Here is a 26,453-nt window from a genome sequence, read left to right as displayed (position 1 = left end):
CTGGGGCGCAAAGTTGTGTTATCGCATTAATGCTGCAACTAACCACCTCCTCCCATGCTTGGATGAGTGAAGGGGACATACCAGGCCGGATTTAAACCCGCTAGTTATAATCAACAAAGAACATCAGTAACCTTCAAAGCTATCAGAGAAAAACTGTTTCTCGCTCATGATGCGAAGTCTAACAATTGTGGCCACTATTTATTATTTAAGTGGAGGATCTGGACAACAAGTACAGCTAAATTTTTACAACTTACAATATCTCTTCATCAAGTTTCTTCACCCCACACAACCACTATGTCTAGCGCAAATGATGAGAGCCACAAAGCTATCAAGGCCTTCTATAGCACTATGATTAGCACGGGTACCGCCAGGGTTGGCCTAATGGTTGACACTGCCATTTTCGCTAGAAGCAAACGCGAGCGAAATCGCAAAACGGCAATGAAAAGGGAAAATGATCAAGTCAGTGCACTCCCTGTATATACGGATTTTTTTGACTTTGACACACGAGCAGTGGCTGGGCATTCGGGATACAATAGTGCGAGTCGTAATATCGCATACTCTGACAGTTTGCGAATATGCCCTGGGAGTACTACTTTTAGTCTTACCTTGGATAATATAACATGCTTATTGATAAGAAATAAAATAGATGGAATGGCTATATTATTTTATATATATATATATATGCCAGGCCCTCTCCCGCACCTTGCCCCGGCTCTGCGGATTCGTTTAACAGATAATGTAGATTAAGATAAACTAACATTATAACTCTAGGAAGTAGAAGATTAAATAGTGAAATAAGTGTGTTTTGGGGAGAGTAGCTGGGTGCTCGACTATTTAATATATTAGGGGCTAATAAAGTAGTGCTAAGCTTAACAAGCGGCTTCCTAAGGCCAACAAAATGCATGATAGCTACTCCGTACTATATAACTATATAGTTACCGTAAATACATAAATGACGGGACGGGGAAAGTGTAATTCCGACTGACATCTACTACTTCAGCCCTGGAGTGATTCTTGCTTAGATTTAGCCTGCCATCAACATTTCTACCAATCTTGTCTAGTGTGTCTCGGAGCCGGATTTATATTCTTGATCTTCCATTACTCCGCTATCGAATCTCGGTGAATGATAGCTCTACGTCTGGGCAGGTTCCACGGGTGCCCAGGTGCCCATTAGACCATTACTAAATGGCTCATACCATTCCTCCTTTGATTCCAATTTCCAACTTCCAATCTAAACCATCCATTAATATTTTGTCTTTCACTGTCCTCTTTAATGAGATACCCTATTCTAACACGTCCATTTGGACGCCAGTTTCCTTTCCGTCAATCATCCAATCTCTCTTGCTCATTCTTTGCTCCCTTGGGAAAATTTACGCTCTTTCAACTACCCCTATCTCGGTCCTTCACATCCGGGGCCATCAAACTCAAGCTATGCTCGACGCAATGAGTCCCGCAACACGTCTACTTGACGAACACCTTAGGGAAGGGGGTTACCAAAAATGGGGTTGGGTGATCTATCGCTCCACGTATCAAAACGACGAAGACTGGAACTACTTCAAGGGGGTGATTACGGAGGCAATGCGCAAATCCATCGAGTACCATAAGACTCTAGGTCTCGATCACTCTCTGAATCAAAGTCTGAGTTTGACATTCCTTGAGGACCGGCCCAACTTTGAGAATGTATCAAAGGATCAGCTTCGCGCGCACTTTCAGGAGTGGGCTCAGCGTGCGTACTATGCTGAAAACGCGCGACCGTTTGAAGAATTCAACCCCGACCTAGCGACCGCACCTAGATACCGGTACTTTATCCAGATTGACGAAAAGTCTCTGCAAAGCCTTCTTCATGACACCGAAAGTGGTCCTCGGTTGAAGGGTCTACAAAGTAATGGCTATGTGAATTTTGTGGATGGCTGGTGGAATCATTGAGGGAGCAGTATGCAACGAGCCAAGATCCAGACCTTAAAGAAGAGATTGATGAGCAAGTAGCGCACGGTTATCAGTCAATCGAGGGCTGCGTGGAGGAAAAATACCGGCTGGACGATGCTACATAGACTTGATATGAGTGTCGATTTCTACCACTACACAAGTGGGTTTGTAGAGGACGTGTGGCCTCTATTACCAGCGTCCGCCTAGCATTGCTCTCTGGTAAATGTACATACACACAGCTCCATCACCCTCAGTTTTTATCCTCGAATGCATACCGCATGTCCGGGATCTTGCTGATTTCCGGATGAGAGACCGATTTATCAAGAAGCCCCCGCATGGCATTGTACTTGTCGTCATCTGTATCGGATGCCCAGATGAGCGAGCCACCAATACCAGTCTCATTGGCCCAAGCGAGCTTCTGCTGGAAGGTTGTTCCATTGTCGTATGAGACCTACTGGTTGTTGTCGTATACGAAATAGTTCACAGCCGCCTCTTTATCGTGAACAGGCTTCAAACTTTTATCTTGGTCCAACAAAGCCTGAATCTCATAGTACATCAGAATCCCGCTGGTTGATGAGCAACTACCGGGCGCTGCGTCTCCCTTGAAACTGCAGCCAGGAGTCGCGCAAGATGGATCCCCAAGCTTGAATGAGCGCCCATAGAAGCCGAAGCCCACCACCACTTGTTCAGGCTTGATTCCGACTCGCCATAAAAGCTCAGCGGCTTGCTTGATCTCGGTCATATTCGTATGGCCTTGGACAATGCTGCCGATTGCGTTTTTGCGGTCCCTATGAGATTGATCAGCATCGCGCCTAGTCAAGCGTACGAGAGACGCTTACCAGGTACCGTGGAGATCGTAGCTCATCATGTTTGTCCAGTCGGCATACTTCATCATACCGGGCATAATCAAACCACCGGGGTACCAATACGAGGAGGGAATTGTGAAAGACAACCCGAGATCCCTTGTCGACTTGTCAAACGTGGAACGAAGGGTTTTCATCAAAGCAACATAATTCTTGGTGTCTTCAGTCTTTCCCCCTCGATCAGGAGCACCTGGGTACTCCCAGTCGATATCAAGTCTAGAAGATTATCAGGTCAAACTGCTCACAGGTAATTATCTCACGTTAAAAACAGTCACTCACTCAGAATCCGAGTATGGCCCTGGAGACGATTCTCTACCGGAAGAAGAAGAGGAGGAGGAGGAGGAGGAGGAGGAGGAGGAGGAGGAATCTAGTTCAGTTCAGACTCAGACTCTTCCTCAAATGCACCCGGGCGACCCTATTGCAGACTATGCTATGTGGAAAGCGATGTTTCTATTTCTATTGGGGTGAATGAGTATTTGGATCTCGACCTGGAGTCTTAGGGCTACAATTTTGGCTTGATATGGCTGAAAACCCCGACGGGGGACCTAGAATGTATGTGCCGCTTGAATGGTATTATTCGATACGGATTTGCGATCTGGGAAGAGCAGCACGTTATTGACTTGGATCGTGGTCAAAGGGTTCTATATGTATGTCAGAGTATTACCAGAAATGGTATCTTCCTTGGACCCGAGGACATTGCTCGTTATAAGGACAAGATCCGGTACATTGATGTCAATCTCTACCAAATACTCGCACTTTCTCCGCTTCTCACATCCGAACATGAAATTTTCCTCTCAGGATGATGAAAAGCTATTCCCTTTTCAGTCTGCAATTTAATCAAGGGCTGAATTGAACAAAAACAAGAAAGAAAAAAAAAGAAATTCTTGTGCATCATCCGTGAATCGAACACGGGCCTCGTCGATGGCAACGACGAATTCTACCACTAGACCAATGATGCTGGAGGACCAGGCGAATCTGGGAGCTGATTCGTTGGTGATATGTGGAGAGTCCACATTATGAACTATGAGTCAAGAAGGGTACATTCGTAGAACCATGACGATCTCATTGCTACAGATGGAAGTATGAGAAAAACATACCAACGGAAGATGCTTGTGGAGTTTACCTTGTTTGCAAGCTAGAAAAGCGAGACTACGGAGCAAACAAGTAACAATTTGAAATGTATGGCTGGATGTCGAAGTGCATGTGTTGAGAGCAATTGAATTTTTGAGCAAGCTAATTCTGGTGAATTCTATTCATTTTCGGATTCGTTTCAACTTGTAGTCCAACAGGCCTCTGATTGAGCGGAGTTTGACTGAGTGGAGCTTATATTCTATGTACATATACTTATACAGTCGCCACAGATGACATACAAAATGGAAAGACTAGATTTGGGTGCTCTCGACGGATACATCCACCCCCTCTCCCTCCACAGGCTTCGTCTTCCTGGACATCCACTCGTGACGCAAGAGCCCCAGAGCCGTTGGCCGATCTTCAGGATCCCATTGTAGCGCTTTTCGCATCCACTGCAAGAAACCCTCTACATCCTCGCCGTCATTGCCAGCTACCAGGCTCTCGAGGCTTCGCTCTGGTATGGGAGCTTGGCCCGTCCAATTCCCTTGTTCGTCCCAGAACATGGAGCCTAGTCGCGTCTTCTCGCGGAACTCTGGTGAAGGATGTCCCAGTAGAGAAACCAGCTCTGCGATGTGGACCCGGTCATCAAAGGCTCCGTCTGAGTTTCGTCCGTCGATGAGCCCTTGGGATTTGGTGTAATTCCATGCCTGGATAAACTATGTAAGTATCTTTCTTTTGCCTCAAATTAAGTACCCACAGCAATAGCAGCAGCCCAAATGTCTGCCTTGTGATCCGATTTCGATTTCAAGACCTCTTCAGGGGGCCTGCAATGTTTTTCCTCGATACCGGACATATCATCGTCCGGGAAGTCCAGACGGAGGGGAACGCCGTCGCCTGGGAGTATCATTGGGGTGATAAGCTCGTCATTGCTGGGTCCAGCAACTCGTCTGTCGCCGGAATCAACGTTGAGTGTTTTGTTTGGCATTATGCCTACTCTGGGAATCAGTCATCCATCCCTTAAAAATAATGGCGAGGGAAGTTACGGGCAGTCAGATAACAATCGGTGTGAAGGAAATCCACCATGATCAGCATTTGTTTCATCGTAGACCTCACCGAATCGAGATCCAGCTTGTCCCCCGCATGCACCTGTTCTGGGTCTAGCGAGGGTGCCTCGTGAACAACACAAATATGAGGGCCACGAGGACCCTTAATGCCGAAGCGATCGCGAACTTCGTGAAGAGGGCACTTGCTCTCCTGATATAATTTTGGTGGGTGGATCCGTCCATAAGTCTTGAGCATATGGTCCACCACATAGATCTTCAAAACAACCATTCTCGGTTCCCTGTTGTTGACTGAGAACTGGAGCAGTATCGTTCCGGCTCGGATGAGACACTCACATGAAATCAACAGCATACCAAATAGTTGCCGTGGGCCCATAGCCGATTTTCTGCAGAATCTGGTACCTGTCGTTCAGAATTTCTTCGTGCTCAGCGGGATACGTGTATATCTCGTTGGGCTCATATCCCATCGCAAGCTCTTCCTCAGTTTTGACGGATGAATCCAATAAGCCGAGATCAAAGACTGGGAAGACTCTCGGGTTGGACGTCCATTGTGATGAGCATCGACGCGACCAGGCAGTTTTTCGCTCAAAGGGGGAGATCAGTCGGTACGCGGAAATGGGAAGTTGGGCAGAAATCCCCGATCTGTGAATAAGCCTGGAACTGGACCGAATACGGAGAGCACCCGCTCTCCAGTTCATGACGAAGACGCGGTTGTTGGCGAATGCGCGCTTGGCTCCGGAGTGCGGTTGAATTGTGGATGACGGGTCAACCCCTGCATCTTCCCGAGGTCTATTTTTATCTCGACCTTTTTCTTTTCTCACTTTCTCATCATTAGAAGGGCATTAACTTGGTTTTTTTTATGATAAGAGGACTATTTTCACTGTAATCGCACCAAAAAACAGTTGGGAAGCCAATTCTTAGTGTGCAGCCGCTAAGAAATAAGCTTAAACAACATTGGCCATCAAGCTCTCGCCTTCTACCGGGAGACCCCACAACACTTGAAGTCTCGCAGTAACGTGCCCCCATAGACTGAACGCAGGCTCAACCTGTCACGTCAATCCATCAGGGAGTTCTCTCTTCCAATTTGTACCCCACATATGTAGTCTAGGCATCTGGTGAACAGGAAGTTGGAATGTATTTGGGTGACTACCATATGTACGTATGTAGGTAACTGTACAATGAAACCTTGGAAGAGGATGTGATTAAACTCCCCCCCATGTATTCCGTGGGACCTGTCAAGTGGCTATGGAACCCAAAGGCTCAGCCACGACTTTGTCAAAGAACTTTCACGAGAAAGACTGGTTTGTTTTTGGTGTAGACCTATATGGAACTCAACAACCTTGGTAATGTTGACGTCTTTATGTATAGGTGATGCACGGCCCTTCGCCTACACGATCTCATGGGCTACAGAGAGACCGTGGTCGAGAGGGCTGGAGAGAGGAAGAAGGAAGAAGAAGAGAAAAGGAAGAAGAGTTGGGCCCTTTTATACCCCAAACAACACGTATCTTCCTCGAATGACCTCGGGAGTGTGTACTTTCCTAATCTGTCTCGTGACTCAATCGCACCTGCCTTAAACAAAACAGCCCTCTGTTGTTCTTTCCAGACTTACTTCCCTAGCCTTCTCTATATTGCATACTAGCAAAACTAGGGTTGTTGACATGGCGGGAATGCTGCAGTATTGAACGGACTAGAAATGGCCGGGTATACCTAGGTACATTACATATGTAACAGCTGAGATACTCCATGCTTGAACCACGGGACTCTTGAGCCACGATATATCCTTCATCTGTTTAGAATGGTATATAAGTTCACACGATGTATGTCGATCTATACCCTAATACCTCAACGCCAAGACCTCCACGAAACGGGCTTAATAAGATAATTAATTGCCCCCTGAAACACGACTCGTGCGGGACCCGCTGTGGGCTGGACTCAGGAGACTCGGAGCTATTATTTTCTCCCCTTGTCAACTCTCCTCTGTTATTGTTCTTACTGTTCTTACTGTTCTTTGTGTTTTGTTTCTCTTATGACTTTTTGAAATATCCTGATCTCTCCTACTGGCTGGTCCACAATGGAGAGTCTTCCGGGAGCGGAGAATCTCCTCCATGGTCCATTTCCGGATAACCAGAATTCAGCTGTGCCACAGCCGGACTCTGGTTCCGAGCAGTTCACCCATACTCTCTCACGCTCATCGTCACTTGCTCAGAAGAGAATATCTTCACTACCCCGTGCGCAGACGTCCCGCCATGCTAAACGCCTGACTTTGAACTTCCCCATCAATCTGAACGAACCTGAGACACCCGATTCCAACGTCACCTCACCCGGCTCCATAACACCAGCCACACAGCCCTCAACTCGTCCCTCCCCCGCTCAGCCTCCGGGAACACCTATGGCATTTGATGTCCCGGATGATGGCTATGACTTCCTGCGGGCCATTGCCTCGCAGGAGCGGAAGGTCATGGAGCTTCGCGAGGAACTTACTCGCGCCGAAGCAGACCTAGCGACAATTAAGAAGCAATGGGCACTGTCTGAGAAGTCGAGGAAGCGCGCGGAGATCAACCACGCGGAACCACTAATGCCCCTGCGGTCGCCTGATTTCCCAACACCCGAGGTTCCGAGCTCACATGGCCGGGAACAGAGCATGAGCTCTGTTACGAGCACAGTGTCACAGGAACGGATGAGCCGGGATCTAGACCGTCGGTCTAGCATGCGTGCTGCCCCGCCCCAGGGACTAAGATTGGGAGCAATGGTCGGCGAGTGTTTCACGGCACACATACACGGACTTTGTCTCTTTTGTCGCCAGTCTCAGGTCCCAGCATTTCTTCCCGCGGAGAACCAGGTCTCTCAGATGCTGAACGTGTGGGTCGCACCCCACGCTCTGCGACACTACCATCTGTCGACCGCAGTAATGCAGCTTTGATGAGTGCACAGTTAGACGAGAGCCAGGTACCGGAACATCTACTGGCACAGTGGCAAAAGACGCTTCCTCCTCCTTCCCGGGAGGCCTTGGTGCGCACCGGCAAGCAAATGGCATCCGATCTGCGCGAAGGTCTGTGGACATTTTTGGAAGATATCCGACAAGCGACTGTGGGCGAGGAAGGAATCAACGGCACGCAAACGCGAAACACATCATCCACCTCATTGGCACCGCCAAATGGTCGCAAGCGGGATTCTTTGGCGAAATCCCGGAGTCGAGAACGGTTGCTAGCGGACGGCAAGCTATCACGGTCATCGTCGTCATCGTCTTCGCGGGGGAGGGGGCCAGCGGCCGAGACAAAAACTGGTAAAGACACCAAGCCGGCGGAAATTTCCACATCTTTCTGGAACGAATTCGGCATTGATACACCCGCTCAGAAGTCTCCGAACGCTCCGCGCACCCCCTCCGGCAACAAAGCCGCCAACCGAAACGAGGCGACCGAAACCGAACAGCGCGACCACCCCTCCAGTAATTCTATCGATGCGCAGAATGAAGACCTCGACGACTGGGACAATTGGGACACGCCCATATCAGCGCAGAAGATGCACACGCCCTCATCCAGCCGATCAACAGTCGCATCCAAACATGATCAATCGCCCACTACACAGGGTAGTAGCCCTCGAACCAGCGCTAGGTACCGTTCGACCTTTTCTGATTTCATCTATGACAACCTCGTTATGCGCTGACCACCGCTCCTAGCTTTGGCGATTTGAACCCGGCTTCCTCTGCGCTTGAACCTAGTGCCTCTGAAGGCATTCCCTGGCCTGCAATTACCAAGCTGGCTCCCTCGAAACTTCAACGTACTGCATCCAATCTGATGGCAGAATGGGAGCGCTCGCTGTCGCCTTCTCCAGAGCGAACTGCCTCTCCTTCGCTTAGTCGCAAGGACAGCAAGAAGGACTAATACGGTTCTTGCTTTCCTTCCATGTATATACTTGCTACCTCTTCTTCGGCCCTACAGAATTATGTAGGGCTACGACCTTCGAATTATACCATACGAGAGCGTTGCTTCTTCTCTTGTCGATGCATTTTCTTTCCTTACTACCTTTGAAGTACTTATGCAGGCTTCGATTTGCTTTCAGGATTTGTTGAAATACCAGTTGATTTGGTCACAAACGTTATTTTGGGTTCTTTAGCTTTATGAATACAACGAGTGTCCATTCTGTCTTTTTATTTGATCTGTATTTTATCTTGAACATTCAGCGTAAATCACAGCTCTTCTACGGTTGGTTGTTTCCATGCGTTATACCGATAACTATACATACCGATAACGGCACGATGATTTTGCGGAGCCGGGATATCACGTGTGGAATTGCGCTTCAGGATTTTCTGGTTAACCGTAAAATAAATTTGCGGTTCAGTTAGTCGCCTCCGCAAGATCTCCGCGTTCTCGATTTTACTTGCTCACGCGATTTCTTTTCTCGCCGAGGTCCAGTGGATTGATCATTCAGGCCAGCTTGGATCAAATCCAGCGAGTACGATATACGACCATATTCAATCCAAACCTTACCCACGCCAACTATCAACATGGCGTTTCCAGGCACAACAGGCACCGCAATCCCGATGACCTCCCTGGGAGGTAATCCGGACACCCAGGGAATGAACGAGCAAGAGCAGGCTATGGTCAAGATGGTTCGTCGTCGATTATGACATGGATTCCGTCCAATTCTAATCAAGAATGTATAGATGCAACGTGGTATGGAGTCTTGCCCTATCAAGACAGTCATTTCGGGTACCATGGGTTTCGGTCTTGGTGGTGCTTTCGGTCTCTTTATGGCCAGTGTAAGTTGGCAATTGAATCATTGATGTGCAAGTCCTGTATCTAACATTTCCGCGCTCTAGATGTCCTACGACTCGACCTTCACACCCCAGGGCCGCGCCATCGCCGACCTCCCCTGGCGCGAACAAGTCCGCCGCGGTTTCAAGGATATGGGCGCTCGCTCTTGGTCCTCTGCCAAAAACTTCGGTATTGTCGGTGCGCTTTACTCCGGTACCGAATGCTGCATCGAAGGCCTCCGCGCAAAGAACGATCTTACCAACAGCGTTGCCGCTGGTTGTGTCACTGGTGGTATTCTCGGCGCAAAGGCGGGCCCCCAGGCTGCTGCCTTCGGTTGCGCTGGTTTCGCGGCTTTCAGTGCGGCTATCGATGCCTACATGAGAATGCCCGGTGAAGAGTAAATGTTCCATTCGGATCCGACTTGAAAGCGCGACCTTGTTCCGTCATTTGGCTCTTTCTTTGCCAGGCGGGCTGCACTGCGCTTTTCAACCTGTACATTTCTACGGCATCTGGCGTTCTGGAATAGAACGGAAGCATTGCGGGCGTTTCGGTTGTTCTTGTCTATTTTGCTGAGCATGGTTCTTCTGCCCTGTCTCCCTCGTGTTGCATGTCTTGTTTGACGCCTGCATTGCATGGCCTCGGCATGGTGGTTTACTCCATATTAGATCTTTCTGGGTCTGACTCTTTACTCTTTTGTACAATACCAAGCGTGGATATATATACACTGGCCTTTCGAGACTCACCTCTCACAATTGATACCAAATTATTACATATACGGTCATCTTATTGAATAATTTTGAACATCTTCCATCAAACCCGCACCCTGTCCTCGAGCAGACCGTATACTATGTCCGTCCCAAATGCGAACTTGAACAGTGTCAGATCCCAATCACTATAGGCACGTCCCAATTTACTCATTCGGAGTTCCGATGCCCACTCGAGAATACAGTTTATTCAATTTATATAGTCCTCTAAGGCAACACAATGTACTTCTGCAGGTGCTTGGGAATGGAACCAAGCAGGTTCTTGCTCTCGAGCCATTTGCTAGAGAACAAGCGATCCGCATACCGATAAGCGCCGTCACAGAGAATGGTCACAACAGTGTTACCCTTGCCCAACTTCTCGGCAACCTCCTTGGCGGCCACGACGTTCATCGCGGAACTGGCACCAAGGTACAGACCCTCCTCATCCAGACAGCGGTAAACCATCTCGATAGTCTTCTCGTCACTGATGTTCACAGAGCCATCTAGCACGTCGATATCGGGCTGGAGGTTATCTGTCACACGGCCCTGGCCGATACCCTCAGTGATACTGCTGCCAGAGCGATCGATCAGTGTGCCACCACTTTGGATGTAGCTGTGGAGAACACTGCCCGGAGGATCGGCGAGGAAGCTCTTTACACGTCCATCACTGACAGTCTTCAGATACCGCGTAGTACCAGCCAGGGTACCTCCGGTTCCGGTAGCGCAGGTAAAGGCGTCAATCTTGCCCTGGGTCTGTGCCCAGATCTCGGGCCCGGTAGTTTCGATGTGTGCTTGGCGGTTGGCAACGTTGTCGAACTGGTTGGTCCAGACTGCGTTGTCTAGTGACTCGGCGTGCCGGCGCGCCTGGTGGTTGTAGTTCTGGGGGTTGTCGAAGGCCACTGCGGGGACCGGGTATACTTCCGCTCCCAACAGACGGAGCAAGTCGATCTTGCCCTGGGACTGGGTGTTGGGCATATAGATCACGAGCTTGTATCCCTTTGACCGACACACATGCGCCAGTCCAATACCAGTGTTTCCAGCCGTTCCTTCAACCACGGTGCCACCGGGCTTCAGGAGTCCCTTCTCCTCGGCGTTTTTGACCACGAAGAGCGCTGCTCGGTCTTTCACGCTACCTCCCGGGTTTTGGAACTCTGCCTTTCCGAGAACATTGCAACCGGTTTGCTCGGAGAGCTTCTTCAATCGGATAAGTGGGGTGTTGCCAATCGCTGCAGTATCAAAGTCAGCTTAAACTTGTATGCAAGGGCGCCCTCCAAGCTAGACATACCCTCGGTCAGTCCATTGACAACGCCCTGGGCTGTTGACACCCGGGTGCAGTAGGCAGTGGACCCCTCGGCAGCACGAGCCGCCGTAGTGGCGAACCGCCGGACACTTTGACGAAACATCCTGACTTGACTTGCAACGCAGGAACAAATGCTCCCATCGACCTTCGGGGAAATGACGAGCTCGCGGACCTCCGATGATCGGCATTAGTCAGATCACGTGCGCCGACTACCCTTATCGGCTATCGGCCTCCCGTTTTGGGCTGTTTGTTTACCGCCAAGGCCTCCACTCCTTTGATCGGTCCCGCAGTCTGCGATGCTTTTCGCCTTCGAATAATCAACGCTTAGCAACAACACAACAATGCCTGGCAGAGTCGCCGCCCGTTCGACGTCTGCAACGACACGCAGGTCGTCAGCACAGCCCTCTGCGTCTGGGCGTGCTGGCTCCGTTACTCCATCATTTGCGATACCCGAAGAACCAACAGAGCCAGCATCTGCCCCCACTTTGCGTCGCGATGTGTGCTTGCTCTTTGCGGATGCTCAGCGCTCGACTACCGGTCACCGAAAGCTCGTTGTGCGCCTGCGCAAGCTCCAAGAGTTTTGCTGTGGTATCTCACAAAAGAGGAATAACAAAGGAAACGATCAAGAGCCTGAGGAGGCATTGATTCCTGGTGAGGAAACGGAGGCCGAGAAGGGATTTAACGTGGAAGTTGGCCGCTGCATGCTTCGGATTCTCACAATCAAGAAGAGCGAGCCTGCTGGAGACCGAATTTTGCGCTTCTTGGGTACTTTCCTCAGTCATGCTGCGGAGAAGGATAATGAGATTTTCGCGTCGGGTGAAGACGAGGACCACAGTCCCGAGACGCCAACCGCCCGCCTCACATCTAGTCTCGTCGCGCTTATTGGACCCATCATGGGAGCCAAGGATAAGGTGGTACGCTTCCGCGCAACACAAATTACCGCCCACATTGTGAACTCGCTGGAATCGATCGACGACGAGCTATACCTTGCGATAAGACAGAACCTTTTGAGGCGTCTCCGTGATAAAGAGGCCTCTGTTCGGGTACAGGCAGTTCTGGGGCTGGGACGTCTGGCGGGAGACGATGGAGAGGAGGATGGCAACGACGACAACTCTGCCCTTCTTGAGAAGCTGATCGAAATCATGCAAAACGATACAAGCGCTGACGTTCGCAAAACGCTTCTGACAAACCTCCCTCTCGCCCCAATGACGCTTCCTTATCTTCTTGAGCGTGCCCGTGATCTGGATGCCGCTACCAGGCGCGCATTGTACTCACGCCTTCTGCCTACCTTGGGCGACTTCCGCCATCTGTCTCTATCAATGAGAGAAAAGCTCCTCCGATGGGGTCTACGTGATCGTGATGAAAGTGTTCGCAAGGCTACGGCCAAATTGTTCTACGACAGATGGGTCGAAGATTGCGCTGGCACCAACAATGACCCGAATCAGGGCCCGACGGGCCAGCGCTCTGCACCCGACATCAATGCGTTACTTGAGCTTTTGGAGAGAATTGACGTTGTTAACTCTGGAATGGAAAGCGGAATTGCACATGAGGCAATGCGTGGGTTCTGGGAAGGCCGTGCCGATTACCGTGAAGCTGTTGTCTTTGACGAGCCTTTCTGGGAAAGTTTAACCGGTGAATCCGCGTTCTTGCTCCGGTCCTTCAACGACTTCTGCCGCGTGGAGAACGAAGGCAAGTACGACAGCCTAGCAGATGACAAGATGCCAGAGGTCACCGCGATGGCCCATTTCCTAGGCAAATACATCACCAATCTCTTGGAGCGGAAGAAAATTTCCAAGGAGTCTGGTGAGGCGAACGATGATGACGCAGTCGAGCACGAATTTGTTGTCGAACAATTGCTCCACATCGCCATCACTCTAGATTACAGCGATGAGGTCGGTCGACGAAAGATGTTCTCGCTCCTGCGAGAGACTTTGGCCGTGCCAGAACTGCCGGAAGAGAGCACGAAACTCGTTGTTGAAACACTCCGCTGTGTCTGTGGGCCTGATGCTGCTGCAGAGGCCGAATTCTGCAGTGTTGTTCTAGAAGCCATTGCCGAAGTTCACGACACCATCACTACCGAGGATAGCTTTGTTTCTGCTAGGTCTGAGATCAGTGACGACACTAGCAGGCGCTCCGAAACTCCCGGGGATGAGGAGGTCACTCCCTTCAATAAGGAAGAGGCCAAGGCCAAGGTCGTCCGCGAGATTGTTGTTAATATGAAGTGTCTGTATATTGCTCAGTGCATGTTGCAGAATGTTCAGGGCCATCTGCAGCAGAACATGAACCTGGTTACTATGCTCAATAACCTTGTGGTGCCCGCTGTTCGCAGTCACGAAGCTCCAATTAGAGAGCGTGGTCTCTTGTGCTTGGGCCTTTGTTGTCTGCTTGACAAGGTTGATATCTTCTCTCTTGATCGAAGACGATGTGCGCTAACGATTGATTTTCACAGAATTTGGCCGAAGAAAACATGACTCTCTTCATTCACTGTTACAGCAAAGGTCACGAGGCATTGCAGGTCACAGCTTTACAAATCCTCTGCGATATGATCACGACGCACCCATCCCTACTCGCCCCTGTTACCCAGCCTGATGGCGAGACCGTCACGCCACCCGCCATGCAGAAGCCTTTGCTCAAGGTTTTCGCCCGAGCTCTGCGTGCCAACTCGCCCAACAGCGTGCAGTCTGGAGCAGCTGCCGCTCTCTGCAAGCTGCTACTCACCAACGCCTTCGCTCCCTCCGGATCGAATGTCCCACCCGCAATACAGGAACACAATCAGAATGCCGTTGAAACCCTATTGCTATCCCTCGTGGTCTCCTTCTACCACCCACGCACTCGTGAAAATCCAGCACTACGACAGTCATTGGCTTATTTCTTCCCTGTATATTGCCATTCTCGTGTGGAAAACACACATCACATGCGCCGAGTGGCCGTCCCAGTGATCCGTGCTGTGATGAATGCCGCGGAGGAGTACTACTCACTTGAGGCCGAGGAGGACAGTGATGGGGAAATCGATCCAAGCGTCGGCGAGCGCGAGGTCAAGGCTCTCATGGCAGGTGTTGTTGGTATGCTTTCCGAGTGGACTGATGAGCGCCGGGTCGTTGGCCTCGGCGGTGAACGAATCCTGGCTGGCGGTGCTGCAAGCTCCAATGTTTGCGGATGGGTTCACCTCGCCCTGGTCAAGGAGATCCTTGAGCGTGTGCTCGGTGTCAGCGCTTCCCCCAATCGCTGCTCACGCGAGGAACGCAAGCTTCTCTTCTCCCTCCTCAGCAAGCTTTACTTTGCTGCTCCTACAGTACCTGCACGAGCTAGCTCCCGTGCCCCCGAAGGCGACGATCAGTTCCGATCTAGCATTCGCAGTGCCACGGGTGTTGAAATCGATCCTGAAAACAATGCCCTCGCGACCGAGGTCAAGGAGCTATTGGACCAAACCATTGAAGAAGGTCTCGCCGCTGAAGCCTCCAGCCGAAATGCTCTCGTCAAGGCCAAGAACGCTGTCCTCAAGATCCTTGCCGTTGCGCAGGATGGTCGTGCTGCTAGTGCTCGTCCTCGCGAAGGCACCGAGGACCCTGACAATGATGGAGCTAGTGTACGCTCTGGTAGTGTTCGTCGCTCTGTGGACCCTACTGGTGGTTACAGCCGTCGTCATGTCTCTGTTGAGCCAAGTATCATGGAGGAAGACGAGGGTGAGGGTGACAGCCGTCTTACGTCTGCTACAGCCAATCGCCCCATTCTCTCTATTGAACCCAGTATTATGGAAGAAGACGAAGATGACCATGATACTAGTCGGGGGACAATAATCAAGGAAGAGACGGGTGATGAGTGATGATATTTCCTAGGTCTGGCGTTGGTTGAAGTTAGGGGTTTGGGGTTAGGGTTCTGTACATATTTTCAGTGTCTGATTTTTCTTCGAATACCTTTTGCATGAATGCCATTCTACGATTTCCTTCTATACACTCAAGATACATTCACGTGATGTGCCACGTGATGATATATTTTTGACAGCGGAGAGACTCCCCTTGACATTTGGAATGTCATTTTATCCATCTTGTCTATATTTATCTCATTCTAGCTATTCTAGCTACATATGTACATATGTATGTTGCACTGTATATCTACATACCTACATAGCTACATATGTCCGGAGTACATCTGTCCTCCCTGGTAATGGCTTCTGCCTCGTATTACTGATTTGATGTATCTGATACTAATAGTTCTGGAAGTCTCCCTCAGTATTAGCCATTACCTAGGGAGATAGAGACCTTAATCTATACATATATACATCCATGGATATCTACTATACCTGCTCATCCTACTCGTCTAATTCCGAGGCGTACTCCGACAGGGATCTGGGCCCGGTTGGGGTTGCACGGTCAAGACCAGTCCGAACACACAATTTCCAGGGGAATTTGAAGGATAGAAGATTCCATGAAATTGTGAGAGAATAGAAAGATTGATATTTCTTAATTTCTTAAGAAAATCTTCTATCTAATTCATTTTTGTAATTGTATAATCTCCGTCTCCCCCCGTGAGCGAAACTTTTCATTTTCGCTCAAAACTCCACCGAGTTGGCTCTTTTCTTCTTCTTCCCCCCCCCCCTTTCCCTTCTCTCCTCCCCCGGGCTTTCTCTTCTATTCTTACCGCTCTCTTCTCCGGCCTTGTCTTTGTCTTCTGCTTTTCCCGCAGAGACATTTCCTCCCCCATCTTCCCCCGGGATTCCCTTGCCGCTCCGTTGGCACCGGACAAGTCAGCGATGGCGGCCGTTTCAGCACCAACCCCCAAGCTGGATCGATACATCGTCATCCACGTTGCAACCACCTGTGACGAACATGGCGTATATGTCACTAAGGACTCGGCTGAGGTCATTGAGTTAGGATGGATTTTGTTGGACACTAAGACCTGCGAGGAAGTCCGTTCCCCCCCCAAACATCTTCTCTACCCAACATTGAATTCACTCCCGAGGTCAACCCAAAAGCTGACACCTTTTTTTTTTCCCAATTGTTTAGCTGCACCGTGAAAGTGTTCTCGTCAAGCCTGTCAATACTCCAATCACCCCGCTTTGCAGTAAGATCGCCTTGAAACAACCTTAGATTCCATTCGGTTTTGCGAGGAATCCAATTTTTGGCTGACAATTCTCTGAAGCGAGCTTGACCACTTTGACATGGGAACACGTTCGCTCCGCAGGGACCTTCCGGGATGCCATCTCTCGATTCGATGCCTTCGCCCAGGAACACCTCACTAGCAAACATCTCGAGTTTGCTTTTGTGACGTTGGACTCGTGGGATCTGCGGGTGCAGCTGCCCCGCGAGGCCCGCGACAAGGCCGTCGTGCTGCCCGCATACCTGCAGCATTCCCGCACTTTCGACCTGCGAACTGAATATCAACGCTGGCAGACCCATCATCCCGAGTCGCTGCCTTTCGGTCCCAGCTCCCTCTCCAACATCTGCGCTGCCCTTGAGGTCGAGCCCGTTCAGTCGTCCGCCCCGATTAAGCACAACCTTCCTTTCCACTTGCAAGCTTTGGCCCCCGCTTCGCCCCGCCGGGCCATGGAGGAATCTGTCACTCTCGCCCGTGTGCTTCGTGGCTTGATCCGCAAGTCGCAGCCGCCCCAGGAACACCCGGAGATCCTCACTCGTCCGATGGATGCTCATGCTGATGTTCGGGCCTTTTTGGCGGAACGGAGCAAGGTCCTGCACCTTAGTGGCCTGCCCCACGATACCACTCAGTCTGAGTTGGAGAGCTGGTTCACCCAGTTCGGTGGTCGTCCCATCGCCTTCTGGACTCTGCGGACACCAGACCAGCACAAGCCCACTGGCACTGGCTTTGCCGTCTTCTCTTCCCACGAGGAGGTGAGTTTTTATCCTGGGTTTTGAGCTGTTTTATGATACAGAACTTCCCATTTTCTATCCTTATGTTCTGCCTGCTAACTGTTTACTAGGCTGCTGAAAGCCTGTGCATGAACGGCCGTGCGCTCAACGAAAAGGCGATTGAGGTCTCTCCCTCTTCCAGCCGGGTTCTGGACCGTGCCGCCGAGATCCTCACTCCTTTCCCGCCCTCCAAGAACCGCCCCCGTCCTGGTGACTGGACTTGCCCGTCTTGTGGCTTCTCTAACTTCCAGCGCCGCACAGCATGCTTCCGCTGCTCGTTCCCCGCCATGGCGGCCGCACCGGACCCAATGAATTACGGAAACTACGGCTACGGCCCGCCATCAATGATGCCTCCTCACATGGGCCACGGTGGTCACGGTATGGGTGGTGGTCACTCGCGTGGTATGGGTGGTAACGGTGGCGTTGTCCCCTTCCGCGCTGGTGACTGGAAGTGTGGTTCTGAGGGTTGTGGCTACCATAACTTTGCGAAGAACATCAACTGTCTACGTTGCGGTGCCCCTCGCTCGGGCGCTGCCGTCGTGGCAGATTCGGCATTCCCGTCCCCGATGGATCCACCGTCGCAGTTCAATATGGGGCCCAACTCAATGGCCAGCACTCCTGCCCCTGCTCCTTTCCCCTCCACCGCCGGCGGATTCGGTGGTTTCAGCCAGCAGTTCGGCGGCCCGCCCAACAACTACGCTCTACCCTCCGGTGGTCTCGGTAACAACACCCCCGGTGCGTACCCTCCCATGGGTCAGATGAACTCGGGTTATGGCACTTCCAGCACCTCGCACTCCGCCGCTTCCTTCGCCAACCCGGCCACTCAGGCTGCTTTCACTGGTGCGGACCATGGTGTTCCCTCCACCAGCGCTTCGAACGGTGCCTTCTACGGTACCGATGGTCCCAGTGACCCCTTCGCCTTCTTGTCGAGTGGTCTCGGTGGTCTGACGGTGTCCGATGACGCCCACTCTCGTCGCAACGGCTCCGGTGCCAACAAGTCGCCCGCTTAAATATGGGTCTCAGTTGTACCTACTTCACGCCCCACTCACGAACTGGGCGCTCACGCTTATGTTGTCCATATTGCAACCCTGCATTGTGGCGGGTTTCTGCGTTGGTTGATATTCGTTGATACGCATTTGTATAAGGGATTCTGCGGTTTTGGTGCATCGGGTTGGAAGGAGCAGGCGGGTTAGCGTTGTCGAAGATTTCGGATTTCTTTCTCTCGCCTTCGCCGCCCTGTGCTTTTTTGCGTGATGCTTTTTTATCGTTGGGTTTTGGTCTGTTTTTTTTTTTTTTTTTCCTCCATATTTGTGATTTCCATCTTGCGCTATATGGTTGTTTTTTAAGGGGATTAAGCCCCTTTAGGGGTGTGTGGTGCATGTATTTTTTGAATGTTCCCATCTCTGGTTTATTGTCTGCAGGCATGGACACATTTGCGTTGGGTTTGCCCTGCTTTTGGCATTGCATTTTAGATATTTGGCTCCCTTTCTGCACTCTTTCATGGGAAGCGTCGGAGAATTCACGGTCTTGATCTGGGTGGGGATATACTGGGACTCCGTTTGGGGTGTTGGGGATTTACTTTGAAGCTTGGGCATCGAATCGAGCATCTCTTCGGGGTCGAAGCACTGTGAATGCAAAAGAATCATATTGTGTCTATATATTTCATATGTATTCTCATTGTCTCATGTTAGGACTATATAAAATTTTAGTAGAATCGGTGTTTTTATATGTACTTTTCCTCTTATAGGTGTACTTAACAACCTATGTAGTTTGTAAATGAATTCAAGTCTGTTTTAAGTCTTTCTACTTCAAAGAAACAATTCAATACAGTATGCTTCACTTCTATTGCAAAACTGGAAAAATAGATCAGCTGCTAGGTACATGGAATTACTATGGTGTGACCATATTTAACGGAAGTACCGTGGAAGCGCTTGGAGGCAGCCGTAGGCTTTCGCGTCCACCGCCCGGAACCCGTCATTGCTCCAACCCAATTGACCTCAGCTACTTGACACTCTGCATTGCCCTTATTCTACCTCATTACTTCCTTTAAACGAGTTATTTACAGCCACCTTTAATCACCACTCATCCACTTCCCCTTGATTCACAATGTCCGGGTACGACCGAGCTCTTTCAGGTAAGCTAGCTCCCCACGTCCAGCTCCCTTTGCTCCTGACCAGGACGAAAGCTGTAACATGCTAACCTATCGCAGTATTCAGGTATGAAGACTTCAAGCTATACTTCAGCTCTGGACTTTGTTTTCTAACCCTATCCCAAGTCCCGATGGACACGTCTTCCAGGTTGAATATGCCATGGAGGCTGTGAAGCGAGGTAAGATCGCCGTGATTTGTTTCCCTAGCAGCTTTCTCTGCTCCATTTTCTGCCGTCGCTCCCATTTCTTCATCGGAAGACACGATATGCTGATGACCGGTGATTCTAGGAACTTGCGCTGTTGGTGTGAAAGGCAAGGACATCGTCGTCCTCGGCTGTGAAAAGCGTTCCGCCCTCAAGCTCCAAGATACCCGCATTACCCCCTCCAAGATCGCCCTGGTGGATGAGCACGCCTGTCTCGCCTTTGCTGGACTGAACGCCGATGCCCGCATCCTTATCGACAAGGCCCGCTTAGAAGCTCAGTCCCACCGCCTGACAGTCGAAGACCCCGCCAGCATCGAGTATATTACGAAATATATTGCTGGTGTGCAGCAGAGATACACACAGAGTGGTGGTGTGCGTCCATTTGGTATCAGTACGCTGGTGGTTGGATTTGACAAGAACGACTCCACCCCGCGACTGTATCAGACCGAGCCGTCTGGAATCTACTCAGCTTGGTAGGTGTTTTTCGAGCCTAGGGTTTCTAATGGATGAAAACTAATCTCTTTTCTCTCGTTACAGGAAAGCGAACGCCATCGGTCGTTCCAGCAAGACAGTCCGCGAATTCCTTGAGCGCAACCACCAGGATGACATGGACCGTGAGCAGACAATCCAACTGACCATCAAGTCTCTGCTTGAGGTTGTGCAGACGGGTGCCAAGAACATCGAGGTCGCCATCATGGCGCCCGGTAAGACCCTTGAGATGCTCCCAGATGACCAGATCGAGTCGTACGTGAAGACCATCGAGACCGAGAAGCAGGAGGAAGCGGCCAAGAAGAAGACCCGGGCAGGGACCACCACGGCGGCTATCCTCACCCGGCCGGGTGGCGGCGAGTCGACCGATTAAGTGATAGACTTGGAAGGATTCAGAGCCTGAGAGGTGACTGGATCGTTGATTTGTTTCAATTTACAGTAGCGTTGGGTCTCTTTCCTGGACGAGAATCCAAAATCATGAAGTTCAAAACATATCTCCCGGTTTCTATCGTATCGTATATTGTACACCAACGCAGAAAAGGGTATTGATGGCAAGGGAATTTCCATCTGCCTTGAACTATCGCAAGAAACAGTAACCATCAAATCGTCAACATCATGAAATTGCGCCTGCCAATTGTCGTTTTCCCCCTGGTGCACAGTTTAGCCCATGCGGTCCGACACATCCCTAATATTGAAGAGGGATCGCTCCTTGTCGCGCGCAACACGCTCGTCCTTGAGCATACTTGATATGGTCAGCATCCGGTCAATCAGAAGGCCCTGGCTGCTCGACATACCGGTTGTCCATACGAGCATCTTCACCCTCTACATGTAGTCGTGCCTCGGGCTCGATTGCGTCAATGACAAAGTGATTATCGCAGTGTGGGCAGTACTCGTCACTAAAAGCAAAATTAGCTCGCTGCCACTTGGTTTTTGAATCGTTCCTTGCATACGTCTCATCGAACTCAGCAGCGTCCTTGCGGAAACACTTCTTGCACTTCTTGCATGCAAAGATCTACCCCATGGAATGTCAGACTGTTGGACTTGCGCTAACCGGAGAATAGGGGCGTACCATCTCGGCGCTCTTTTGGAGCATGTGTGACTCGCTCTCTTGGTGGCATTCGGCGCAGTCAAACCATTTTCGGCCTAGATTCCTTCGGTCAATCCCCTGTGATCAATTGCGAAGTCGATTCGAGCGTACAGCAGTGCGAGCGGATGGCCACTTGGGCGTTCAGAATGTGTTTACTGCGAAGCGGGGAGATTGTATTAGCAATCAGAATTTTGGACCAGGGGAATTGAAGGGATCTCGAGCAGGAACATTCTCCAGAATATCGCAAGAAGCGGACTTACCACATGGCTATGAAATGCGAAAGAAAAGTGACGGCCAAGTGCGAGATGTTGATGCTCAAGTCCGAAGAAATGCAGACACAAAGTGATCGCCAACTCCCGTGATTCCCTCCACTTTCCTCCCCGCCACTCCATTTCATCGACTTTCGCCTTTCACCCCCTTTTATACCCCTGGATGTCCCTCGGAATCCCTCGAACTCTTGACGGCTAAGCTTTGTCTTCTGTTACTGGGCCTTTGCGCCGCTTACGTCGTCTCATCTCTCCATACTCCGAGCCCCACGATATCCCTGTAGCCTCAGTTCCGTACCCACCAACACCTACTCTACTGCCTCCGCGCTACGGTTCGATCCTCGGGAGATATCTCCAAGTCTATGATCCATTCATCCAGCTGGTCTCGGCGACGGATCGGTGATAATGGCCATGGCGGGCACGGGGAAACAGCCGGACAACAATGACGACGCTCCTCCCACTGTATGCATACGTAACTGTTTTGTTGCACACAACGAACTAACATGAATGCAGCCACAGAGACCGGTGTCTTCCTTACTGTCTCATTTTGAGAATCTTTCTCACCGCAGAGCTCCCTCTGCTGTAGCTGCTAGCCCGCGCACTTCTACAACCCATTTACTGGCAACTCCGGAGCCTAGCGATGAGCTCCGATCCTCCAGCCGTGCCTCACTCGATTTGCCCCGACCACATTCCCCATGGACCCCGGCTGAGGATAGACCAAACCCTGAGAACTCCCGGGATCGTGGGTTCTCCGGTAGACGATATGGCCGGCCTATCTCTATGAACTTCCATCGATCATCGCCACAGCTACCGCCAACCTTGACAGTACAGTCGCCCCAATCGCCGCCCCGCGTACAAGACCGTGATGAAGTTTCGACTCCGTATGGTGACAGCCGCAAGACTCGGAGTCCAGGCCATCGCCCACGAGAATCGATGTCTGTGTCGCCGGCACCGCCTCGCCCGCTCTCCCCGATACCAAAGTTCGGACCGTCCGTTAATGCAGAGGATACGATGCCTCGGGTGTCGCCTGGATCTCTCCGCGTCAATCACACTGGGAGCTCGACGGACCGGAAATTAAAAAGCGCCTCGTTGCCACCCCCAGCTAACCGCGCACCAAAGCCCAAAATCCCGGCGAAACCGGCTATGTTCTCTCACCCGGATAGCAGCTCGTTGAATCCTCCACCAGGACGAGCATCACCCGATCGAAGTGTTTCACCTTTTAGCACCCCTCCTGGTAGCCCGGAGAAGAATATCGCTAAGCCCCCATCTACTGGGAAGAGCATTGCTAAGCCAGCACCAGCTCGGCCAACGACAGAGCCACCGACTCGACGTTCATTCGACGAGCGATCACCTGTTCCGTCTGCGAACGCCAGGCGTGACGCTAGAGAGATGGGATTCTCGAGGATCCCTCCTGGTCCAGAGCCCTCACGGGCCTCCAAGCCCTTGATGGTGCAGATTCCATCTGCTCCCGTAGATGCTCCTATCTCTTCTGCCAGTGCTACCCCTCTTTCGGCGCAGAGATCTCGAGCCAGTGATATTCCCTACGACCGCCCAGGGCTTCCCCCTCGACCTTTGGGGGCTTCTCGCCGTAGCGGAGTCTCTCCCGCGCGAGAGTCTCCCAGGCATATAAGCAGCCCTGCGCAGCTGACGCCTCTTGCCAGATCCGCGCCTTCTTTCCCGCGTGTTAGCGAATCCTCAGCGCCCAAACCGATCCAGCGCCAACCCTCTCTACCTCGTGAATCTCACCTGTCTTCTTCTCTCCCTGAGCGGCGCGTCGTGCGTACCGACACGGAGGAAGACGAGCAGGCTGAAGAGCCAACTATCTCACGGACTGACTATCCCGACGCCTCGAAAGCTAACCGTCGACCCCCCACGCTTCAAAACTGGACCGAAAGATATTCTAACGAAGTATGATACCCGCTTACTGGCCGTGTGTGGCAAGTATGTGTGCACGACTGGGTATTTGACTCGGGTGTGGGATCTTACAACTGGTGACCAAGTGATGAGTCTCAGTCATGGCGAGACCGTGAAGAGTTTGTCTCTTGCTTTCAAACCAGGGAAAGGTCTTGAAGATGAGGGCGAGCGTATCTGGCTTGGTACCAGCGCTGGAGATCTCCACGAAGTTGATATCCCGAGCCAATCCATCGTGGCCACCCGCGCATACCCCTCTCGCCGAGAAATCATTCAAATTTTACGACACAAGAAAGAGATGTGGACACTTGATGACGAAGGCCGACTACTTGTTTGGTTACCAGACGAGACAGGCACACCCAACTTGCAATACAGCTACCACAGCCCCTCCGAACGTGTAGCCCGAGGCCATACATTCTCCATGGTAGTTGATGACAAGTTGTGGCTCGCAGCAGGAAAAGATGTCCATGTGTATCGCCCCAGCGCAAAGGATGATGTCCCGTTCAAGGTCTTCAAACGACCTCTCGGTCTTCAACACTCGGGCGACGTGACTTCAGGTTCCTATACCACGCGGGATGGAGGCCGGGTATATCTGGGACACGCAGACGGCAAGGTTACTGTGTACTCGTCAGCCGATTTTACTTGCTTGGCGGTGGTCAACGTCAGTGTGTATAAAATCAACTGCCTTGGATTTGTCGGAGACTATCTTTGGGCTGCGTATAAAACCGGAATGATCTACGTCTACGATGTGTCCACCAACCCCTGGACCGTGAAGAAAGACTGGCGTGCCCATGATAGTCCTGTATCTAGCTTCGTGTTAGACATGAGCAGCGTATGGACCATGAACCGCCTGCAGGTGACCTCGCTCGGCACTGATAATTGCATTCGCCTCTGGGACGGAATGCTCGAGGATGACTGGTTAGGTAAGTCAAATATTGGTTTCGTCCGTTGGTGAATTCCACTAATATATAGTAGATGCGCGGATGCAGGCCAGAGACGTGGAGTTCTGCAACTTCCGAGAAATCAAGGCTGTTGTCTTGACTTGGAATGCTGGAGCTGCTACCCCTGGCAGTGTTCGAACGTCGGATTTCATCCGAAATGCAGTCACCCCGAAGACCCACCGGAGATCGTGGTATTTGGGTTCCAGGAGTTGGTTGATCTCGAGAATAAGAAGATCACAGCTAGTAAGACACACATTCTTTTTCTTTTGAACGAGAATTTTCGCTGATGTCGCCACAGAGAGCTTGCTGCTTGGCAGTAAAAAGAAAGAGAACGGTGAGAAGGAACACATGAGTCGTCAGTATCGAGTGTGGATCGATCATCTTTCCCGTTCTCTTCACGAATGCATGCCTCTCGAGGAATCCTACGTTCTTTTGCATACTGCGAACATGGTCGGACTGTTTACTTGCGTTTTCGTCAAACACAAGGAACGCCATAATATCAAAAACGTCAATGCTTCGGAGATTAAGCGCGGGATGGGCGGTTTACATGGGAACAAGGTTTGTGATGCCCACGGTCTTTGCTATGGCTTTTCTCTAATTGCAGTAGGGTGCCCTTGTCTTGCGCTTCGTCCTGGACGACAGCTCGATATGCTTTGTAAACTGCCATTTGGCGGCCGGCCAGACTCAGACGGCAAACCGAAACAACGATATTGCTGCTATCTTAGAGGCCGAATCCCTGCCTGTGGAAAATAGCATGACCCTGCGGACAGATCAGTTCACCAGTGGTGGCGATGGCTCAATGATCATGGACCATGAAGTGTGCATTCTGAACGGAGACCTGAACTACCGAATCGATGCAATTCCTCGTAATGTGATCATCGACGCAGTTCGCCAGAGCAACCTACCGAAACTCCTGGATCGAGACCAGCTACTCGCTTCCCGGCGGAAGAACCCCGGCTTCCGCCTGCGTGCTTTCACCGAGTCACCCATTACCTTCGCCCCGACCTACAAGTACGATGTCGGCACGGACGATTACGACTCTAGTGACAAGAAACGCTCTCCCGCCTGGTGCGACCGCATCCTCTACCGTGGCCTGGGCCGCGTCAAGCAACTCGATTATCGGCGACATGAGGTCCGCGCCTCCGACCACCGGCCGGTCAGTGCGGCATTTAAGATCCGTGCTAAGACCATCCTAAATCAAGAACGGAACGCAGCGTGGGAGGCGTGCAACAAGGAGTTCAATGATGAGAAGCGCCGCTTGGCTTCCGAAGCTAGCATCGAGTATCTCATTACTGTTCTCGGCACAGATCCCCGTCAGGCCCGTGCCTTGATATTGGGAAAGCAATAGCCTGCATAATCGTCTCTCTCTTTTCGAAGTGAAGCGTACTTCTTTTTAATATGCATTTGGGTGGAAGCATGGTGTATATTGTACGACTAATGATTTTACGATAGATATGTATCATGATGGTTGTTAGAGTTAAAGAGTTTCCTTTCTTCCTTTCATGTATGATGTAGTATTCTCTCATGATTCCCTTTTCCCAGCCTGATCTGCGTCCAAATGCGCCTTTTCTGCTATTTGACAGGTTCTACCTATGCAGGTGTTTATTCTGCTTCCCCACTGGTTCTTCTCCCTTTCCCCGTCCCCCCGCCTCCGTCCTCTTCTCCGTCTCCGTCCCCGTCAAGCCTAATTGGGAATATTGGGAGGTGATACTGAGACCTCATTGCCGGAAAATACCTAAAGGTATGTTTATGCACAGTGTCCGGAGTACCCCGTACAGAAAACATCTACCAATCCTACCTGTTTCTGCAAGTAATAACTACCGTC

At 51.0% G+C, this 26,453-nt stretch overlaps 12 protein-coding genes across 12 annotated transcripts; 7 read left to right on the top strand and 5 right to left on the bottom strand.

Annotated features, from left to right (window-relative positions):
- Positions 1-1,431: 1,431 nt before the first annotated feature.
- N7519_006644 (uncharacterized protein) lies at positions 1,432-1,926 on the top strand (the record flags this gene model as incomplete). Its single annotated transcript, XM_057293420.1, has 1 exon — positions 1,432-1,926. One exon carries the CDS (start codon positions 1,432-1,434, stop codon positions 1,924-1,926), a length of 495 nt encoding a protein of 164 aa, XP_057148231.1.
- A 250-nt stretch (positions 1,927-2,176) lies between these two features.
- N7519_006643 (uncharacterized protein) lies at positions 2,177-3,571 on the bottom strand (the record flags this gene model as incomplete). The annotated part of the gene is made up of 5 exons (XM_057293419.1): positions 2,177-2,347; positions 2,399-2,714; positions 2,766-3,005; positions 3,069-3,156; positions 3,454-3,571. 5 exons carry the CDS (start codon positions 3,569-3,571, stop codon positions 2,177-2,179), a joined length of 933 nt encoding a protein of 310 aa, XP_057148230.1.
- Positions 3,572-4,171: 600 nt separating this feature from the next.
- Positions 4,172-5,619, bottom strand: N7519_006642 (uncharacterized protein; the record flags this gene model as incomplete). Its single annotated transcript, XM_057293418.1, has 4 exons — positions 4,172-4,567; positions 4,618-4,850; positions 4,904-5,202; positions 5,258-5,619. 4 exons carry the CDS (start codon positions 5,617-5,619, stop codon positions 4,172-4,174), a joined length of 1,290 nt encoding a protein of 429 aa, XP_057148229.1.
- Positions 5,620-6,992: 1,373 nt separating this feature from the next.
- Positions 6,993-8,802, top strand: N7519_006641 (DUF4048 domain-containing protein; the record flags this gene model as incomplete). The annotated part of the gene is made up of 3 exons (XM_057293417.1): positions 6,993-7,617; positions 7,650-8,532; positions 8,598-8,802. The coding sequence occupies 3 exons, from the start codon at positions 6,993-6,995 to the stop codon at positions 8,800-8,802; spliced, it is 1,713 nt and encodes a 570-aa protein (XP_057148228.1).
- A 623-nt stretch (positions 8,803-9,425) lies between these two features.
- Positions 9,426-10,076, top strand: N7519_006640 (translocation channel protein TIM22; the record flags this gene model as incomplete). The annotated part of the gene is made up of 3 exons (XM_057293416.1): positions 9,426-9,530; positions 9,585-9,680; positions 9,741-10,076. 3 exons carry the CDS (start codon positions 9,426-9,428, stop codon positions 10,074-10,076), a joined length of 537 nt encoding a protein of 178 aa, XP_057148227.1.
- Positions 10,077-10,646: 570 nt separating this feature from the next.
- N7519_006639 (cysteine synthase A) lies at positions 10,647-11,821 on the bottom strand (the record flags this gene model as incomplete). The annotated part of the gene is made up of 2 exons (XM_057293415.1): positions 10,647-11,644; positions 11,704-11,821. 2 exons carry the CDS (start codon positions 11,819-11,821, stop codon positions 10,647-10,649), a joined length of 1,116 nt encoding a protein of 371 aa, XP_057148226.1.
- Positions 11,822-12,059: 238 nt separating this feature from the next.
- N7519_006638 (condensin subunit YCG1) lies at positions 12,060-15,541 on the top strand (the record flags this gene model as incomplete). Its single annotated transcript, XM_057293414.1, has 2 exons — positions 12,060-14,111; positions 14,168-15,541. The coding sequence occupies 2 exons, from the start codon at positions 12,060-12,062 to the stop codon at positions 15,539-15,541; spliced, it is 3,426 nt and encodes a 1,141-aa protein (XP_057148225.1).
- A 783-nt stretch (positions 15,542-16,324) lies between these two features.
- N7519_006637 (putative RNA binding protein (Arp)) lies at positions 16,325-18,592 on the top strand (the record flags this gene model as incomplete). Its single annotated transcript, XM_057293413.1, has 4 exons — positions 16,325-16,624; positions 16,722-16,779; positions 16,858-17,564; positions 17,654-18,592. Exons 1-4 carry the CDS (start codon positions 16,469-16,471, stop codon positions 18,590-18,592), a joined length of 1,860 nt encoding a protein of 619 aa, XP_057148224.1. The 5' UTR covers positions 16,325-16,468.
- A 19-nt stretch (positions 18,593-18,611) lies between these two features.
- N7519_006636 (uncharacterized protein) lies at positions 18,612-19,560 on the bottom strand (the record flags this gene model as incomplete). Its single annotated transcript, XM_057293412.1, has 3 exons — positions 18,612-18,818; positions 19,106-19,207; positions 19,474-19,560. The coding sequence occupies 3 exons, from the start codon at positions 19,558-19,560 to the stop codon at positions 18,612-18,614; spliced, it is 396 nt and encodes a 131-aa protein (XP_057148223.1).
- Positions 19,561-19,688: 128 nt separating this feature from the next.
- Positions 19,689-20,796, top strand: pre6 (proteasome core particle subunit alpha 4; the record flags this gene model as incomplete). Its single annotated transcript, XM_057293411.1, has 5 exons — positions 19,689-19,716; positions 19,792-19,798; positions 19,858-19,910; positions 20,020-20,407; positions 20,472-20,796. 5 exons carry the CDS (start codon positions 19,689-19,691, stop codon positions 20,794-20,796), a joined length of 801 nt encoding a protein of 266 aa, XP_057148222.1.
- A 287-nt stretch (positions 20,797-21,083) lies between these two features.
- N7519_006634 (CHY zinc finger protein) lies at positions 21,084-21,775 on the bottom strand (the record flags this gene model as incomplete). The annotated part of the gene is made up of 6 exons (XM_057293410.1): positions 21,084-21,165; positions 21,218-21,319; positions 21,374-21,435; positions 21,493-21,566; positions 21,622-21,665; positions 21,771-21,775. 6 exons carry the CDS (start codon positions 21,773-21,775, stop codon positions 21,084-21,086), a joined length of 369 nt encoding a protein of 122 aa, XP_057148221.1.
- A 406-nt stretch (positions 21,776-22,181) lies between these two features.
- On the top strand, positions 22,182-25,976 carry N7519_006633 (putative inositol polyphosphate phosphatase; the record flags this gene model as incomplete). Its single annotated transcript, XM_057293409.1, has 6 exons — positions 22,182-22,238; positions 22,290-23,552; positions 23,632-24,610; positions 24,663-24,836; positions 24,927-25,186; positions 25,236-25,976. The coding sequence occupies 6 exons, from the start codon at positions 22,182-22,184 to the stop codon at positions 25,974-25,976; spliced, it is 3,474 nt and encodes a 1,157-aa protein (XP_057148220.1).
- Positions 25,977-26,453: the final 477 nt, after the last annotated feature.

Source organism: Penicillium mononematosum (assembly GCF_028829835.1).
Source record: "Penicillium mononematosum strain IBT 11891 chromosome Unknown utg000003l:1.0-8172316.0:1.0-8177699.0, whole genome shotgun sequence".
Classification (NCBI taxonomy): domain Eukaryota; kingdom Fungi; phylum Ascomycota; class Eurotiomycetes; order Eurotiales; family Aspergillaceae; genus Penicillium; species Penicillium mononematosum.
Note: the sequence above shows the minus strand (reverse complement) of the source record. Positions and strands in the feature narration are given on the sequence as shown.